Here is a 20160-nt window from a genome sequence, read left to right on the forward strand (position 1 = left end):
TCTTTCACACTGATGTTGGTTGGTACATGAGACCTTTTACCTGTGACACACTTGAATCGAAGAGGGCTGAATGCACATCATGATGACGTCTCTCATCTGTCTCGATAAGGATAGTTCCACCATACACCTATAAACGCTACAGGAATGTCAGCCATCTGCATGAGGACCCCAGCAAGTTCCACAACTTTAAGATACATTCACACATACAGTGATTTTGTCACTGCACTATGAAAATTGCCAGTAGGTGTTCCTACTACTGGTTGCCATGGCAACATTTATCAGTGGGCGGCATCAGAATCTGAATCTCAGACCATGTGTGCTCTACTGTCTTCACACCTATTGGTAGTCGCTGCACCAAGTTGCTCCAAACTTGCATAAAATTAAACTGTTCTGAACTTTGTGGTGTCGCTGAACACGCCCACATTTAGTTGCCAACGGTCACTCTCGTCAACGGAAGTCATGATCTCTCATAGAAAATGAATGGTCTCCGGGTATGTTGTCGCTGCATGCGTGAACGGACCTCCCGACAGCAACGTGGTTAGTCTGCATACCTGTTGTTCCATTAAAACCTTCTGACAGGAAGACCTGAAAGAATTTATGTGCTAAAAATGTCACGAGCCAGGTAGTGTTGTGGATCGGTTTTTCTGTGCACATGAATAAACTGAGTCAGGTACGGACACTGTCATGGGAGTGCAATTAGAATTACATCTACTGATAAGAGCTAATCAGTGATTGTACAGGTCTGTGTAAAACAGGACTTTCCCAGCATGCCTAAGGCAAACAGAAGAATACATTTGTAAAGCTTTAAATGGGCAAGAGCCTCCCTAGTGTGGTCAGCCTATGTTCGTGTACGTAATATGAATGTACATGTTTGAAGGAATGTATGCATAGCCAAGGAAATAATTCAGATTCCAGCTAAACTGATGTGTATCTTAGAAGAAAGATTATAAGTCAGGTTTAAAAGTATTTTAATACAAAACTGTTACACATCTCATTTCTTTTAATTTAATACAAACCTAAGAAATTTGGCACAAATAACATTGTTATTGAAAATGATTTGAGACACAGGGTTTGAGATACACAAATCCGTGGATTCTTTTTCACAAGCCTAAATTAACTAAATATATGGCAATATACAGTCTATTGCCAAAATATATACCGTACAAAGAAATTTAATTATAGTGATGCTAAACTATCCCATATGACTCAACAGCATATTTGTACAGATGAAAAAAATTATCAAACCTTTTAGAGAATATTTTCTGAACGCCGGTATGGTTTATATTGTGTACAATCCATTATTTCACACATTATTTCACAGAAGGAAATTTGACCCTGTTACCCAGTACAAAATGTTCAATTACCTCAATAACCATCAACATAAAGCTGATAAACGGCTCTGATTCCCGTAACTCAAGACTATTTCCGTAGCACAAATGCTTTTGCTTTTGATTCAGAAGCCATAAAATGAGCATGACTTCCTTTCACCAAACTAACCTATTATCCAGTACGACACAAAAATAAAGGATTCTTTAGACACTATTGATCTTACTCAAAAACAATGTAGTTTAGTGCGGTTCAGATACCCGTGCGTTATCTGTCCATCAATTGTTTACTAGGAGGAGCACACAGGGAACACAGAGCTTTTACCAGCTTATCTAAAATCAATTATCTCCTCTATAATTCATGGCCTTACCCAACACTCTCAACCATAAGGCAAATCAGGCTCAAAATCAAGTCCAGAAACATTCTGCCAGGCAGCCTTCAAAGAGTGCTCTTTAAAGATTGCTGAGTGCAGCGTTGCTTAAGCTTAATTCATTATAAGCCTGTGGTGGGATGAGAAGCATTCGAGGATGTGCAGGGCTTCACTGAGGGTCCATGCTTGAGGCAGCGACAATACCATGATGCCTTAACTGGCTTCTAAGCATCTGATTCTTAGATTTCCAGTCTTCCACCTGTGCATGTGTGTATATATAATATATGCAAAGTGAAGTGAGGTGTGAAGAAGTATAAAATATGCGAAGTGTGTAAAAACTTGCTCCAAGGTGAAGAATACACATCTTTTAAAATATTCTTACTTGTTGACACTGCATGTTTGAATCACCCATTGTGTGTAACCAAGTCAAAGTGTGTACAAGACTGAATTATTTGTTTATTTTTGTACCTGCCCACAATATTTTCTGAATTTATTTACTCTGTACACACGTTTCCCTCGGACTGACATACCACAATGTACCTGTGTGTAAATTTTTTATATATATATATATATATATATATATATATATATATATATATATATATATATATATATTTATATATTTATATATTTATACATAATATATAATTATATATATTATATAATTAATATATATATATATATATAATATATATATAATATAATACACACACACACAATCTATAATGTGTTTTGATAGATGGATTTTTTTTGCTTTTGTGTTTTTGAACTTCAGTTACTTTTCATAACATGACTTTTTAAATAACTTTTATAAAACTATATAATGGACAGGTATGGAACATGAATGAACAAAAATGTTTCTGAACACTAAACTACTTTGAACAAGAGAACTAGTTTGTAATAAAATTGACTATTTTACATGTAAAACATGTTGCATTCCATTCATCTTGCATTCTAAAACACATTCACATTATGTAAATTAGGACGAAGGGCGCGTCTCGTTATCCATGACATAGTTAAATCTCCGGCTCTCAGCCCCTCACTGAACAGAACAGACGCAGAGAGGTGCGAGTGCAGCGGGGAAGCGAGACCTTGCGCTTACAGGAGAGTACTGGCGACAATTGGAAAAATCGCTAAAGTTTGTCCAAAAAGTCGCTAAAAGGGTCTAAATAGTCGTTAAGTTGGCAACACTCGTCTACACTGACAGCTAGATAAAAGGCAGGCTAAGCTCCACCTCTCCCCAGCAAAAACGAAAATACAGAGTGAGCAGGAACACAGAGTTTTTCCATTTATGCACATTATATTTGAAAAGCAATAAAATACACCAAGGACCAAAATGATGCCCTGTCTGATTATTTCTTGAAAACAATTTGCGCCCCCCTTCTGATTGCTCCACAGCCCCTGGTTGAGAACCACTGCAATAGCTTAAAAGTCGAGAACGATTTTTTTATTCCCTCAGCCTTGGTGGATCTATCAGTACGAGTGCTCACTCGTGACACACAGGTTCATTAAAATAGTCAAAGCAAGTTTAAAATGGGCTCCAAACATGCAGTGTATCATGTTAAAGTAGTAAAGCAGGATCTTGTCACCTCTTGTCTGAGGAGCTGATTGTCCAGCCTCAGTCTCTCCAGTGTTTCCAGCTCCTCTGATAATCGAGCATTGCTTTGGCGCAACTCCTGAATGTAATCACAGGCCTTTGATAGGATCCCACCTTTACTCTGAAAAAGACGGAGAATCCCAGTGAGGAAAAGAGAAAAAGCAAACACGGACCGACTCATTACACTGACCGTGCGCTGTGCATGCATCAGCCACATCTTTCCACAGAATCTTTCTCCTGTGACTGTGTAGAGCAGTGGCCACCAACCCTGTTCCTGGAGATCTCCCTTCCTGAAGACTTTAGCTCCAAATATAATCGTGCCCACCTAACCATCTAATCATTGCCTTTAGTAGTTCTTGATCAACTAAAACGTGTGTGTTAGATTTTGGCTGGAGATGAACTCTGTAGGAAGGTGGATCTCAAGGAAGAGGGTTGGTGACCACTGATGTAGTGATTCATGCTCACCTGGCTCGTTTTGGCCGCGTCCACGGTGCAATCAGGGATTGTTTTGGACAGCTGGACGATCCAGTTGTTTATTTTGTCCCTGCGTCTGCGTTCAACTGGAAGGCGGGAATCAAATCACAGGTCAATATTAAAAAGATGTATTTATTTTAAAAAGCCATTTTAAATACATCTTTGGAGAAAAATGTTAAAATGTCTAACGATGTACCAATACGATACATCTTCCATCAAAATGAACGGCCTCTGAACATTTTAGGATTTTTAACATCACTATCGATCCGCGGGCAGGGTACAACTGAATAACCATAAATATAACATCATATCTACCCCCCACCCAACCCTTTCACCCCACCAGTTAATATTGAGGCGCAGCATGTTTCACGACGTATTACAGAAGTAATGTTACGATTTCCACTTCAAGTTACAGTGGTGCTTGGAAGTTTGTTAACCCTTTAAGATTTACTATATCTCTGAATAAATATGACCCAAAACATCATCAGATTTTCACACAAGTTCTAAATGTAGACCAAGAAAACCCAATTAAACAAATGAGATAAAAATATTACATGTGTATCACCCCTGTACCTGTAAAAGGTCTGGTTCTTGGGTTACCTCTTAGGAACATTATCAGAGTTGCAAATTCCATGAGGTGTTTGACCACTAAGGCTAGCTGGCTCTAGTGTAACCCCTACACCACCCGTCTCACACACCAGAACATACCAGTTTCAAGAACACACAAAATGAACAGTCAGTCAGTCTGCATCCCTGTTGTTCCTTTTTTAAAGGGGGGGGGGTTCAAAGTTGATAAGGCCTTAGACCAACTGCTAAGAGCAAATCCGTGATGTTTACAAAACAGTACATGTTTTTGTAAAACAGGAGTTTCCAAGCATGACTAAGGCAGACAGGAGAATATTTCTGTGAGGTCTCCGATAGGCAGTCGCTGCCTCAGAATGGTCAAGCCACATTCACAGACGTCATGTCGAAGGGATGTATACGTAGCCGAGGAAACTGTTCGGACTCTAATGCTAAGCCAATGTGTATGTGGAGGATGAAGGGTTGTAAATCAGAGAATCCTATTCAAATGAGCCTCTAATACAGAGAACGGCTAAGACTGGATACATCACACTAGTTTCTATGTTATTCAACTCTGAGTGCTCCCTTACCTTCATTGTGCTGTGCTCTCCTCTTGTCGTCTCTTGAAGTGCAAGGTGTCTCGGACTTACTGTGGAATCAAGAGGAGAATAAAGTTTAGGTAAAATTAGAAAAATAAGGAAAAATTCATACCTATATTAGATGGCATATATCCAAGCCAGTGAAGATATGTACCTCTGATTGGTTGTGCCTAACACTTCCTGTGGTGACATCATCACATAAAGTTGGCCTGAGAACAAAAGAATAAATTCCACAGCTCATACATAACATACAAAAGTCACGTAATGATGTGGTGGAAATAAAAGAGATCCAGCGATTAAAAATACAATTGATTGGATGAAATGTTGAATATGTTAACTAAAAATGGCCATGCACAGCTCCAACTCTCCAACAAATGCCCGTAAGCAAATAAGGGGCTGAGCCCTGACTTCAGTATGCAAATACCACTTACTCACCTGCAGATGTAGGTTGAGTGAGTAGCGAATCAGCCGCATGGACATTGGTTACTATGGTGGCTGGGGTAGTGTCACTGATAGTTGATGGATAGTAGTAGTGACCCTCAGTGGCCTCCATCTCAAGACCCTCAGCCTGGGCATATACAGCCTGCACGCACGTTAAACATATTCCCATCCAAACACTTAATTAATAAAAGGAAATTTCCCAAATATATTTATTAAATAAATAAATAAATAAATAAATAAACACAAAAAGGGGGTGGGGGACCACAACTTACAGTATCTTAGTTGGTCTCATCAGACCATAACATTTTCCCCACATGGTTTGGATGATTTAGTTGGACTTGGATGTTTTTTTTTTTGGTAAGAATTGGCTTTTTTCTAGTCACCCTACCCCATAGCCCAGACATTTGAAAAATATGAGAGATTGTTGTCAGATGCAGAGAGTAATCATTATTTGTCAGATGTTCCTGCAGCTCCTTTAATGTTGCCGTAGATCTCTTGGCAGCCTCCCTGGTAAGTATTTGTCTTGTCCTTTTGTAAATTTTGGCAGGACATCATGTTCTTGGGTGATGTCACTGTGGTGCTCCATTTACTCCACTTGTTGATGATGGCCTTCACATTGTTCCACAGTGTTCCATTTAATGTTTTACAATTTTTTTTTGTAGCCCTTTCCTGATTGATACCTTTCAACAGTAAGACCCTGTACAGGCTTTGTCAGCTCTTTGCAGCAGTAAGTTGAAACCAAGTTGATGTCAAGAAAATACTACCGAAACAGCTGGTTTTTATTAGGGGTTAATCAAACTAATTTCATTGATGACAGCTGTATGATATATACTTTTGAACAAGATACTGAATGTACTTGGTTCATTCTGGACACAGCCACATCCCCAATTACAATATAAAAGGGTGTGCACACTCATGTAAAAAAGGTTATCATAATGCTTTTATTTTTTCCTAAAAAATTTTTCACTTAATTTTTATACATTGTAATTTCACATCCGTCATTTTTACCTCATCAGCTGGTGGAGGAAACCGAAGGCTAATCATCTAGCAATAATGAGACAACATGGTTCTAAAGCAAGTCATCCAATAAGACAATGTTGTTCTAAAGCCAACTGTCCAATATTCACGGGACAACGTGATTCTATAGCCAATCACTCTAATAATGGGCAGTTATCCAGGAATACTGAAACAATGTCATTCTAACAGCAATCTCTCTGTAATAAACAATATGAGTAAGGGTCAGTCAAAAAGAAATGATGAGAATGTGTTCGAAGACCACTCACTGTAATAATGAGTACTAAAGGCATTCGTTTAGTATCGATGATGCAAACAATGTTCTAAAACCAATCATGAGGCAGCATGGTGCAAAGGCCCATCACCCAATGATAAGAAAAGAACATGGTTCTAGGCCAATCAACCTAACAAAGTTGTGTACATCTAGTAATAAAACTGAACTGTTCTAATGCCACATAGTAACAATACTTTGTTCTAAGGCTAATCACCCAGTACTAATGAGAGAACAGGAATAGATCTAGTTACCCGTGTTACGGGGGGTGTCCCGGCCTGCGAGGCTGCAGGGAAGCCAGTCACAACACTAACAGCTGCAGTTCCATCTGCCTGAGTCTCCATCTGCCCTTCAGCTACATGGATCACTCGATACGTCACCTGCAGCACAGAGGCCAAAAGGTTAACCTCTGTGAGGCATGGATTACCTCTGGAAAACTGAAGCAGCCAAACAGTTCAGCTAGAATTGAGTTGGTTTTATATTTAAAAAAAATAAATAAATCTCTAGATAGCAAAAGTCAATATCAATGGTAAATTGGTAGTGCATCAGATCTTGTCCTTTAGCTTGAACAGTAAAGACAAAGCAGTGCTTAATTTGTGCGCAGTTTAATACCATACCTGTCCTGAATTTCCCTCCGTTTTGAAAACGTACTTTATTGGCTGTTCAGCAGAAAACGTAGCAGCTGACTGAATTGCAACCTCAGATGGATCAACAGCTGTAGTAGTAGCTCCTTTCACAAAAACACACAGAGTGGGTTAGAGTTGCCAAACCAGTCAGTCAAGTACAGCAAGTCTTCCACCTAAATGAAGCATGTATTATGGGTAGTCAGTTTAGATCAAAGAAGCTCTATTTATATATTTTTAAATAAATTAATTAATTTTAAAAAGGTGCACCTTTTTGGGTAGCACAGTGAAATGAGAATTCATAATTCTCTGGGGTGCATTACAGACAAAATATGATGCAAATCAAACCTAAATATGATGGAAGTGTATTTCTCTTTTAAATGGCATACCTTCCTCCATGATGGGCATATCCACCTGTGGATCAGGGCTTTTCTGTTGCCTGTAAGAGTAACAAGAGTAAACATCCTCAATCACATACACCAACGTGTCAGTTTTAACATGGTTTGGTTTATTACGGTGCGTAAATACAGACAAAAAGAGTAACCAAAACTAATATATACAGATTCTCAAAATCTTAAGACAGTGAAAATAATCATGGATATTCAAATGATACTAATACACATTTAAACATCTGCAACAAATCCAATGAAAGCATCATTCATAACAAAATTAACCAGAAAACCAGGAAATCATTTAAAACAAACTTTAAAAAATTGGAGCTGCAAGTCATGCTATGTTGACATAATATGTTCTGCTTTATTATCAGAGTGTGAGCAAGAAGATGCAAGTGTCTCGGTTTACTGCAATTTTTTTTCTTTCACTCACTCACTCACTCACACACTCACTCACACACTCACTCACACACTCACTCACACACTCACTCACACACTCACTCACACACTCACTCACACACTCACTCACACACACACACAGAGAGTGATGGGTGCAGTGTAAATTATGAGAATCAGACTTTCAGTGCAGGATAAATAGTGCACCTATTGACACCTCACTTCTTTAGTATTACTACCTATGGCTAGCCTGTGATGAACTTACCCACACCCATAGAAACAGCTGGTGCATCTTTGTTGATGGATGAAGTTAAAGTGCTGCATTTCTCTTGCCACATAAATATGTGAAATCAATGACACAATCAGGGACTCAAATGACCATAAAAAGTTTACTGTTAGAATCAAGCATTGTGAACCCTAAGAAAAACTCGAGCTGAAATGAACAGAAACACTGAATCAAGCAGGAATGCCAAAGCCAGCTCTCGGGGATCTACCACTCTGCAGATCAGCTCCAGCACACCTGGCTCAAATAGTTAAATGCTACTTAACACCTTAATTAGCTGGATCAGGTGTGTTAGGGTGTTTTCACACCTAGTTTGTTGGAGGTTTGTTTCAAACAAGTCCTGAAACTTTACTTTCTCGTAATGTTGTCATGGTGCAGATTATGGCTGCACCATAGCACAATGACATTAATTAGAAATCAGAACAAACAGGAGAACCTGTTATAGGTCACAATTAAATATACTTGTGTTAACTTGGCCAAAATTATTTAAAATTTTTAGTTGTGCTCATAATTTAAAAAAAGCATTTTGTTTACGTTGTCATTTGTATGCTCCAGGTATTTTTTTTTTTTTTCAAACGATGCAATAACAAACAGTGGGGGAATTATGCAAACTTAAGTACACGCCTCATTTTCACATTACAGTCCTTTGGAAGAAAGTGTTTGAGCACATAGCAAGGCTTTGAGTCACTGTTAGGATCATAAGAGGACACACTACCTCATGGCACCTGTGGTGTTAGGCAAGGCTTGTGACTGTGTTGCGTGAGCTCACTTCTAAAGCTTATAATGCTGTTGCATTTTTTACTTTTATAGATCGTTAATGTAATCATACCAGTAAGATTCAAATCTAAAAAAAAAGAATACTGTGTTTCAGCTGAACAGTGACAGTGTTTCTAGAGCCCTAGCTTCTTGACACACGCTTTAAAGAGCCAGTACTACAAAGACACAATTACTAAATACTATAAATATACCAGGTGTCCCAAAAGTCTCCATACACAGGGGAAATGAACACTTTTTAGCAAAATGTCTTCTAAAAAAATGTCATGCTTATATATATATTTAGCCTTTAAGAAGTCATTCTCATGGATTGTTCGAGAAGCTGTTGCATGGTTGCGATGGACTTTAACAGGAAATATGACAAGTATATCAAACACACACACACACAAACACTCAGTACGTTTACATGGACAACAATAATCTGATATTAACCTGATTAAGACAATACTCTGATTAAGAAACTATCATGTAAACAGATTTCCGATTACCTTAATCCAACTAAAGTCATACTCAAAGTAAACACAAATCGAATTAAAACATGTGGAATATTCCTGTTTTAGTCACATTATCGACATGTATTACAGACACGTACAGACCTTAATCACACTATTAACGTCGTGTGGGAGTTTTCACCACATTTTGCGGCAGGACACGATCACACACGGCAATGCTCAACCGTTTGATGGCAAACGAGAGCACGGCTGCGTCCAAATATAGTAGCTGAAACACATTTCAGCTATTATGTAGTAGGTAAATACGTTTTTTGGGACGCAGCCCACGGATTCAAGCAGTCGTCTATTTGCATGTATAGCATGACAAATAATTAACTGCACTTGAAGCTTTCGTAAAATTGAAACTGAAACACCCAAAACTGTATACGATACCATAACGAAGACAAACTGTATGTCGATACCTGAAATTCTGGAGGGAACGTCGGACGGTGTGGCGTGTGCCATTAATAGATCTATGTTCTATAACCTGTAAAACGGGAACATGAAAGGAGTATCCTAAAAGTGACTCATGTAAACACTTTAATCACAATATTGTCTTATTCAGAATAAGGTCAATACTTACATTACTGCTGTCCATGTAAACGTAGTCAGTGTTGCCAAACTTATTTACAAATTCAAAATGACTAGAAGTGTTATGGACCAACCAAGAAGTGGACGTTCACCAGCATCCACTGACAAAGTACCAACGTGGTGCTAGTCAAACATAATCCCCTATGTATGGAGACTTTTGGGACACACTGTAGTATATAGCATAAAAATGACTATAATTTTTATTAAGTCATTCAGTAACAAAGCCCTAAAAGCTGTCTGGTAAAAAAAAAATATATATATATAAAAAAGCCAAAATAATGTGTAAGAAAATATTGCTCCAATCATTTAGAGGTGCTTAAATAATAACAGATGGTCAAACACTATACACTCTCCTTTCTTGCATAGGCTATGTCCAAACTACAGAACAGGAGGAATTCTGGGTATTAAATCTAATAATTTTAGGCTGCACCATCTAACAAGAGTTCATAAGTTATTCCATTGAAATTGTGGATTTAGAAACCACGTGAGTGAGATGCCTGTGTTGGCAGGTGAATGTGAAACACAAATATAAAACATTAAGTGCAAACCTACTTTTAGGTTGGCAACCTGCATGCTAGGGCATGCATGTCTTGTCCAAAAATGATCCTGGAACCCAATAGACTGAATACTCTGCACACTGTATGCGCTCCCTTATGTGCTGGATTTACACCATGAGTGATCAAGCAATTACAAAACAAATTTACATCACCTGCAAAATGCAATAAGGTTTCGGGCTTTGTGGATTTTATATCTTATCCATATCCAAGTAATTATAACTATTTAAAAAAATGGCTATTGAACCTGTAATACACTCAACGTCCACTTTCTTAGGAACACCTGCCCACTCGTACAGTTATCTAATCAGCCAATCATGTGGCAGTAGGACAATGCATAAAATTATGCAGGTACAGGTCAAGTACTTCAGTTAGTGTCCATATCAAACATCAGAATAGGGGAAAAGTGTGATCTCTGTGGCTTTAACTGTGGCATGGATGTTGGTGCCAGATGGGCTGGTTTTAGTATTTTAGAAACTGCTGATCTCCTGGGAATTTCACACAGTTCGGAGGCCATACTGATGAGAGAGGTCAGCAGAAAATGGCAAGATTAGTTTGAGCTTCCAGGAAGGATATAGTAAGTCATATAATTACTCTTTTCAACCGTGATGAGGAGAACATCATCTCAGCATGCACAAAACATCAAACCTTTAGGTGGATGGGCCACAACAGCAGAAGACCACATTGGGTTCCACTCCTGTCAGCCAAGAACAAGAATCTGAGGCTATCCTGGGCACGGACTCATCAAAACTGGACAGCTAAAGAAAAAAAACTGTAATTTTTTTGGAACATTCACTGAAGCTCTCGTACAAGGGCTGCACAATTAATCAAATATCGATCTCGATTACGATTTTGACTGCCTACGATTACATGAACATGATCGACTGCGATATTGACATTTAAATTTTGTCCTCCGCTCATAGAAAAGTCCGCTGCATATCAAATCAAGCACTTCCTAAACTTACAGCCAATCACCAAAGAGCAGCACAGGGATGATGTCATTTTGTACGCCAAAACCCGGAAACGGGTTAGCATTTTAGCAAGCTTCGCTGCGAGCTTCGCTTCGTGCGGGGAAATCATGACGCTAACAACTTGCTAAATGGTACTACGGACGTCATCAGGGACATCAATGTCATCACACCGAACAGGAAAAGTCTTTGTAGATAAACTGGTTCAGGTATGCTGTGCACAATTCCCAAAAAAGGTAGATGAAGATTCATCCACAGAGTAAATCTGTATTATGGAAAATGTTTTAAATAAAGTCTGGAAAAGTTGTCGGAAGCTTGGTGATGGTGACGGTCGAGCGACGGTGGTGTAGTTTGTATATAGCATACGATTAGCTGTTTATTTCTGCAGATTGTATTTAGGCTTCAAACTTCATAAAAGTTGTGTTCCTTTGTGAAAATGATCTTGATGGACAAAATGTCCAATCAATCATCTGACCTGAATCCAATTGGGCATGCATTTCTCTTGCTGAAGGCAAAACACCCTATGAGCAAGCAGGAACTGAAAACAACTGCAGTTAGACATGGCAGAGCATCACCACAGAAGAAACCCAGTGTCTGGTGATATCTATGGGTTCATAACAAAGAGAGAAAGCAAAACAAAAACAAAAAAAGCCCAACCAAGCACCAGGTCAAGAGAAAATAGCCAAAACCCTAAGAGGGACCTTGTAAGTAGTCTGATGAGAACCAGCAGATTATTGGTGGCCGAGTTCCTCTAAGGGTTAAAACCCTAGACTCGCTCTGTGAGAGTAAGGGACCATTTCACACACAGTGTACTTCTGTATGTGTGGGTCAGCCAGAGAAACTCACCCCTTCATTGGTGTCAAGTCTGCCCTGCAATGTTCAGGTCCTTCTCAAACTTCAGCAGGTTTAGTCACTCTTCTGCGTTCACATACAGCTCCTGGTGAAAGCACAGACATCATGGAGACTTGTTATGAAACACACGTCTAGAGCGGTCCTTTGGCTCTTGTTAGAAACCTTACTGCCACACAGCTGCACTGATGTGTTAACAAGAACGGTCATTTCTCTAAGTACTTTCATCAATAGGCAGTAATAAATATAACGATAATGCCCTGTGTGTTTAATAAACTTCCATTTCAGGTCAGACAGAAATCATGTATAAAAAAAAAAAAATCAGTAACATATCAGTAAAATATGAAATCAAACAACAAGTCATAACAGTATGCACAATATCCACACGTGTTATACAAACACATGAATATGTTTAAAAATGATCCTGTGATGAATGTGTTAGCTAAAGGTCTGAGAATTGAGAGTAAAAAGAAAGAATATGCAAATTGGTTCATTTGAATAATCTGCATATTTAAATACATCTAACATGAACACGAACACAAAAACAATAATGTACTGATGTATTTTTATTATTTAGACATTTTATTCGGCAAAAGGAGCATAAACATCTAAGCTAATTTCACATTTAGTTTCACAGGCACTGATTTTTATCTGAATATATATTTTTTTGTTGTTTATTTATTCTGCGTTAAAAAGTTGTGTAAAGTATTTAGTGACGTAAAACACTAAATATGACTAACCGCTACAAACCTTCTAAACACTTAGCATGTCATGGTTGTTAGCATGCTGCTCCTCCTGTACTCTGCTATAGTTTCGTTAGCCCTCATGGATTGCCTTTAGATTACAGATTAGTGCACTTTAAGCGTCTACAAATAAAATAAAAAGAATATTAAAAATCCTCAGTGTCCAGGAAAAGCCAACAAGTATATATAAACCATAACCAACCAGCCTTCTACAGTTAGCAGTGCAGTTAGCTAGTTAGCTAAGCTATCCATCTTCCAAGCAAGCACCAAGCATAAGGCAAAATATTTTTTATAATAAAAACATGTTCACAAAAAAAAGTTAGATAACCTTATAACCCGTCCACTTTTACCCGAACTGGGATTTCCTTTCAAATTTATTATGCAAGATTACCATAAGACCTCCAGAAACAAAACATTCCGGTGAGTGTTTATTTTCTGCTGCGCATGCGCGTTCTACAAAGCGTGCAGTACACACAAAGTCCACTAGAGGTCACAGTCACCAAACCATGGTTTCAGATCTATTTATTTAAAATGTATATTATTGTTATTATTGTTATTATTATTTATGCATTGTATTTATTATTAATTATGCATTTTGTATTTATTTGTTCGTTTGTTTTCTTATATATAATGATTTATATTCAGGGTGAATTCAGATATATTGGGGTAGTTTTTGAATTTCAACTTTCTCTGAGCTTTCTTGCCATTAAAAAAAAGCAGAATACATGCATTTATGAAATCCTCAAGGTATTACACACAACGAAATAAAAGTCACAACACAATGGAAACGCTCCCGACCAGTAGGGGGCAGTGTCGGCATGGGAAAACCAGATGTTTCTGGCGTTATGCATCGCTTAAGAAATCATTATGGGCGAAATTCCCGGTATCTAATAGAAGTGACAGTAATTGCTGATGGAGTGTGTTTCACAATGCCTTTGTTATATAACTGTTGGTTAATTTGTGTTTTTTGAATACATGTTGTAATAAAACTGTGTGGATTGTGAAAATGTCATTGCAGAGTTCTGAGCGAACTTGTGTCTGAGAGAACAGTCAGGCTAAGCTAAACCAAATGCTGAAACAGGAGTGTTATGAACATTAGCATATTTGTGGCAGGAACGAATCTTTCAGCGATCAGCTCAGTGAAGTTTTTCATCGGCTACAAAAAGAGGACGAACATAGCTGCAGAATCTAAACTTAAAGAACTCCTCTATAAACTCTGTATGTGTGATCATTTCACTTAGTCACCATGGCGAGGACACAAGATCATGGGCAAAGAAATGACGAGTGCTCTAGAGCAGAGATGCCCAAACTAGGGCCCGCGGGCCAAAGTTGGCCCGTGGTGACTCTTGATTTGGCCCGCCATGCCATATGTGAGAAGGGGGGGCTTGGGGGTAATGTCATTGATGCTGATCTTCATTTCTAATTTAACATAACATTTTTATTTATTTTTTTGAGCTACCAAAAAGTAAATTGAAATTAAATGTAGAGAATATAAGTGAGTTTGACTTTTATTTAATGTACATGTGTACTTCAAGGCCAGCATGCTTTGCAACAGTCAACAAACGGGTAATAATGGAGAGATCCATGCAGTGGCACACAGACAAGAGCTTTAAAAAGGTTTGGCAAGATGATTTTTTATTTACTGAAATCAATTCAAAGGCAGTGTGTCTAGTTTGCAAACAGTCAGTTGCTGTTTTGAAAGAGTACAATATCTGTCAACATTATGAAACAAAACATTCTTCAGCTTTTTCAAAGTACAGCGGTGAAGCGTGAAAACAGAAGGCTAACAAGCTGCTTGCTAAACACCGATCTGAGCAGAGCGCGCTGCTACGTCCTTCATCAGCTCAAGAAAGTGCCACGTGGGCCAGCTATCAGATTTCTAGACTAATTGCTAAAAATGGAAGAGCCTTCGCTACTGGAGAGATCGTCAAAGAGTGCCTTGCAGTGGCAGCAGAAGCAGTGTAACCTTCTCAGTTACGCATGTTCTCGCTAATCAGCTTGTCAAGGAATACTGTTACCCAATGCATAGAGGACATGGCCCAAGACATCGGTGAGCAAATCAAGGCAAAAGCAACTGCCTTTTCAATAGCTTGTGACGAGAGCACCGATATATCTGATTCCGCAAAGCTGATGGTATTTCTGCGTGGAGTAAATGAAAAGTTTGAAGTGACTCAAGAGCTGGCTGGCTTTGAGACTCTTTCTGGTACTACTAAAGGAGAGGATTTTTTTTTCACTGTTGAGAGAGTGTTAAAAAAAATGAATTAAAGTGGGAGAATATGGGTTCCATTACAGCTGATAGAGCCCCGGTGATGTTAGGGAGGAAATCTGGCCTTGCTACATTGGTGTCTCAGAAAGTCAGTGAATGTGGGGGGAAATTAGTAAACTACCACTGTATTTTACATCAAGAACAGATTTGTGCCAAATCCATCGGACTTGTGGATGTGATGTGTGACGTCATCAAAATTGTGAATTATATATGCTCCAAGGCACTCTCTCACCGGCGGTTCAAGGTACTGTTGGATGAGATGGATGCGCAATATGGTGATGTGTTGTACCACCAGGAGGTTAGATGGCTGAGCCGAGGAAAAGTTCTCAGGAGATTTTTTGATCTGCGTGATGAGATCAGAGCTTTTCAGGAAAGCAAGATTGGTAGTATTCAAGTGCTCATGGATAAGAAATGGCTTTCTGACCTGGTTTCCCTGGTGGACGTCACAGAGCTGCTCAATGTTTTAAATGTTCAGCTCCAGGGAAAAGACCAGATCATCACCCAGCCTTCAAACAAAAACTACTGCTGCTCAGAAGACATCTCTCAGCAGGTAACATTCACAATTATAATATTCACAATAGTTTTATGTGCAGTTATTATTATTATTAATACACATATTTGATTTGCATTTATATCCAGTGTTGTCAGCTTTGGGGTTTTTTTTTGTTTTGTTTTGTTTTGTTTTGTTAATCAAGCTGATAAAATTTGTGTCAAAGTTCTCTTAAATTATCATGGATTAATTTCCTTGTTTTGTCAGTTATTTATTCTATTTGCCTCCCTCTGTTTTTACATGCCTGCTTTGCTCTTCTTTCACTCCCAGTCTCACACTGTTCATCTCTCTCATCCCCTAATCCAGGAAATTTAGCAGGCATGATGAAAGAGAAGGTACCCGAGTATGATGCTGTTCTCAGCAACCTTATCCAGGAGTTTGACAGTTGCTTTGAGGACTTCAGACACAATGCTACTGACTTTGAGATGTTTGCTCAGCCCTTCACCATCAGTGTGGACACAGTCAGTGATGATCTTCAGATGGAACTAATTGAGCTTCAGTATGATTCAGAACTCAAACACAAGTTCAGGCCCCTTCCCTTGACAGACTTCTACAAATGTGTCCCAGCAAACAGGTAACCAAAGATGTGCAAACAGGCACAAGTGATGCTGTCTCTGTTTGGCAGTACCTACCTCTGTGAGCAGACTTTCAGTCTGATGAATTGAACAAGTGTAAACTGAGAAGCAAACTAACTGACTCTCACCTACATAATATCCTGAATTTGTCAGTAAGTCAGCTGCAGCCCAATTTGGAAAAACTTTTGAAAAATAAGGACCAGCTTCATGTCTCTCATTAGAGGTCACTGATATTGCAGGAATATGGCTGTGTTGCTTATAGCTTGAATAGTTGTATTAGGCATTGAACATGTTGTACTATAAATGGGATTGTTTCTATGTTTTCATTATACTATAAGTTTCATTGAACTATAAAACTCTGAAAATAAAACTGCATTAGTTAAGCAGATTACAGACTAATGTTTCCTATTTATTTAATTATTTGTAAATATTATGAAATCATAAATGAGGAGAACCATGGCAACTTTAATTTTAATATAATACAGTTTGGTATAATGCAACGTTTACTTTCGGCCCACGGCCCTCAATCAAGTTTGATTTGTGGCCCTTCATGGTAAAAAGTTTGGGCACCTCTGCTCTAGAGGGTTAAAGCGATGTTTCTGGAGCTTTCAGTGTAAAGAACAAGCCCGTATGTGCAAAATGAGTTCTGTTGTTTTGGCTTGAATCCCTTCTGTCTGCTTTTTAAATTTCTTAGCGTTGTATACTACTGGGCCACTGTAAGATTAGGCAAGGGCAAACATAAAACTGTCAAGACAATTTATTGTTAACTCATACACTGAGTTAATTCTGCTATTTTACGTATGTCCGATAGGTGGCGCTGTGACGCTAGGCCTGCAAAGTTCACAAACCCAAAAACACACTCAGAGGATACTTGTTTATTCAGCAGCTCATATAGGATTTGTGAAAAAACATTTTCTGTAATGAACTTCAATAAAGTATAGACTACCCATGTGCAGAAAGGCCAGCTATGGTAGGAGCTTTGTTCCTATGGCTATACGAGCGTTAAACACATAGGTAATGAGCCATTGTGATGCCATCTTAAGCTCTGGCATTTGTTGTATGATCCTGATGTTTTCTTTTTGTCCCCTTCTTCCCTCTATGTCTGTGATTGTTTTGATGGTTAATATGTATGGTGTTGTTGTGTTTATGTTTTCTACGCACCATGATGTAAACAAATTTCCTCTTTGAGGACAAATAAATTATCTATCTATCTATCTATCTATCTATCTAAAGAACATTATCGGTTGAGCATCTGTGCTCTGTGCTGCGGATTTCAACATAAAAAATGGCACAAGGTTTCATGGCTCTTACTGTAAGAGTCGAGCCTAAATGACTAAGAATGGTGCATGCATGTTTGACCCCCTGTTGTATAATTACATCTTTAACGGTTCATTTACATTTATGGCATTCGGCAGACGCCCTTATCCACAGCAATTTACATGTGCTTTGAAGCCTCTATCAATAAATGCGTCCTTCACAAGGTTACGGACTACACAATCAGTCTAAAACTTTGTTGGGGAGGTAATATATAAGAAAAGCACTCAGACAACACTATTTATTTTAATTAACACAATTTGTTTTAATTACTCATTTATGTACTGCAGGAAGAGGTGGGTTTTTAGATATTGTTTGAAGACTGCCAGTGACTCAACAGTTCAGACATCCAGAGGAAGTTCATTTCACCACCTAGGTGCCAGAACAGAGAAGACTTGATGCATGCCTTCCTTGTACCCAGAGATATGGTGGGACCAGTCTAGCAGTGCTAGAGGATTGGAGGGAACATGGTGCAGTGCAGGGTGTGATAAGTGCTTTGATGTTTTTTGACTTTATAGGCAAGCATCAGTGTTTTAAATCTGATTTGGGCAGCTACAAGAAACCAGTGAAAGGATGGAGTTGTGTGAGAGAACTTATCAAGTTTGAAAACAAGTCGCACAGCTGCATTCAGGATCAGTTGCAGAGGTCAATGGCACTCACAGACAGACCTGCAGGAGTGACTTACAGTAGTCCAGTCTGGTCATATCATCTCAGGGAGTTTTTCCTCGCCACCATCACCACCGGCTCGCTCAATTGGGATAAATTCACACACTTAAAATCTGTATCCTGTGTTTATATATTTCTGTAAAGCTGCTTTGAGACAATATCTTTGTCTTGGATAAACCATAATAAAGATTTACTGTTTCAAGCTGTTCTTTGCTGTTTTTGTGTGTATTTAACTGTGGAAGTCGTTTTGACCCCATCCATAACATAATGGATGTAACTCGCCCCCCCCCCCCCATCATAATAGGAGGGTTAATGAACACCTCCACCTTGAAACACATTAAATACAAACAACACATACAGTATAAACACTTCTGATGTGTTTAGTAGTCCTATGGTGCTTATTTTTCAGTTTATGCTGTATTTTTGTTATTCCCATTAGAAGTGATGGGGTTGTGTGCCATCACAGGAGGACAAGTAACAACAGCAATTATATTCTCTTCCTGTAGCTGCCTGCATCAAATTTAAAGCACTAATGCTTGCCAAGCCAAACAATGAAGCAGCATCTGCCTACTTTAATGCATTCATAAAACCCCACTCTGTACAGCACTCTCTCTGAACATCTAGCACGGCTCGATTCAACCCTCAATCTCTGAGTACTTGGAAGACATGAGTCACTGTCTGTCTTCAAAAGAAGTCTAAAGACCTAGGTCTTCACCAAATACTTGAATGTGCACTTTGTTAATATATTTAAAAACATAATAACAACAAAAGCATCATGATCATCATCATCATCATCATCATCATACTGTACTAACCTCCCGCACTGGGTTTTCAGGCTGATGGCTTACTTAGTCTCTGACCCAATGAACTAGCATTATGATGTGTTTTCCATAGAAACTACAAAAGCACTTCTGTAAGTTGCTCTTGGAAAGGGCATCTGCTAAATGCGGTAAATTTATCATAATGGGAGGAAACAATTAAACACTCAATAATAAGTGATAACGAGTACAAGCGTCTTCTCTCACTCCTCATTTTGTGAGTCTTATTTATGTCATATTCATGAGAAATCCAATTGTAGAGAGAGTAGGGACGACAAACCGTGGACTCGTGGTTCCAACAGAAAATTGACTCAGCTAATTAGCGATATACAAGATAACGAGCATGATGTACAGAATGTACAGACGAGGAGGTGAGAGATACTGAAAGACGAATGGACTAATGTGCTGCAGCATTGCTCTCCTTATGTAGAGAATACTATCAGCAGGCAGTCAAACAGCATTGTGGGTAATGTAGGAAACCAACATGAAAATAAAATAATGTCCGTAAAAAAAGTTTAAAACTAAAAAGGCAAAGAATTTTAATTTCATTACAAAATAAACATTGAATGCCACTGAAGATTACAAGATTAATATACAAGCAGTTAATTCTTTCCTATTTGCATGATATTTTGTGTGTGTGTGTGTGTCATGGAA

The 20160-nt window shown here is 38.6% G+C and overlaps 1 protein-coding gene across 6 annotated transcripts; it reads right to left on the reverse strand.

Annotated features, from left to right (window-relative positions):
* Positions 1–951: 951 nt before the first annotated feature.
* Positions 952–13788, reverse strand: usf1l (upstream transcription factor 1, like). 6 transcript variants are annotated; one of them, XM_053618361.1, is made up of 12 exons: positions 13646–13774; positions 13325–13440; positions 12572–12662; positions 7666–7715; positions 7271–7383; positions 6908–7033; positions 5363–5510; positions 5082–5136; positions 4919–4977; positions 3759–3853; positions 3286–3414; positions 952–1955 (listed from the first exon to the last, which is right to left on the reverse strand). In XM_053618361.1, exons 3-12 carry the CDS (start codon positions 12577–12579, stop codon positions 1866–1868), a joined length of 873 nt encoding a protein of 290 aa, XP_053474336.1. In that variant the 5' UTR covers positions 12580–12662; positions 13325–13440; positions 13646–13774; the 3' UTR covers positions 952–1865. The 6 variants fall into 6 exon arrangements, with proteins under 6 accessions (XP_053474336.1, XP_053474337.1, XP_053474338.1 ...); XM_053618362.1 differs by having other exon boundaries at positions 13709–13750; XM_053618363.1 differs by having other exon boundaries at positions 13325–13408; positions 13709–13724.
* Positions 13789–20160: the final 6372 nt, after the last annotated feature.

Source organism: Ictalurus furcatus, chromosome 28, assembly GCF_023375685.1.
Source record: "Ictalurus furcatus strain D&B chromosome 28, Billie_1.0, whole genome shotgun sequence".
NCBI lineage: Eukaryota > Metazoa > Chordata > Actinopteri > Siluriformes > Ictaluridae > Ictalurus > Ictalurus furcatus.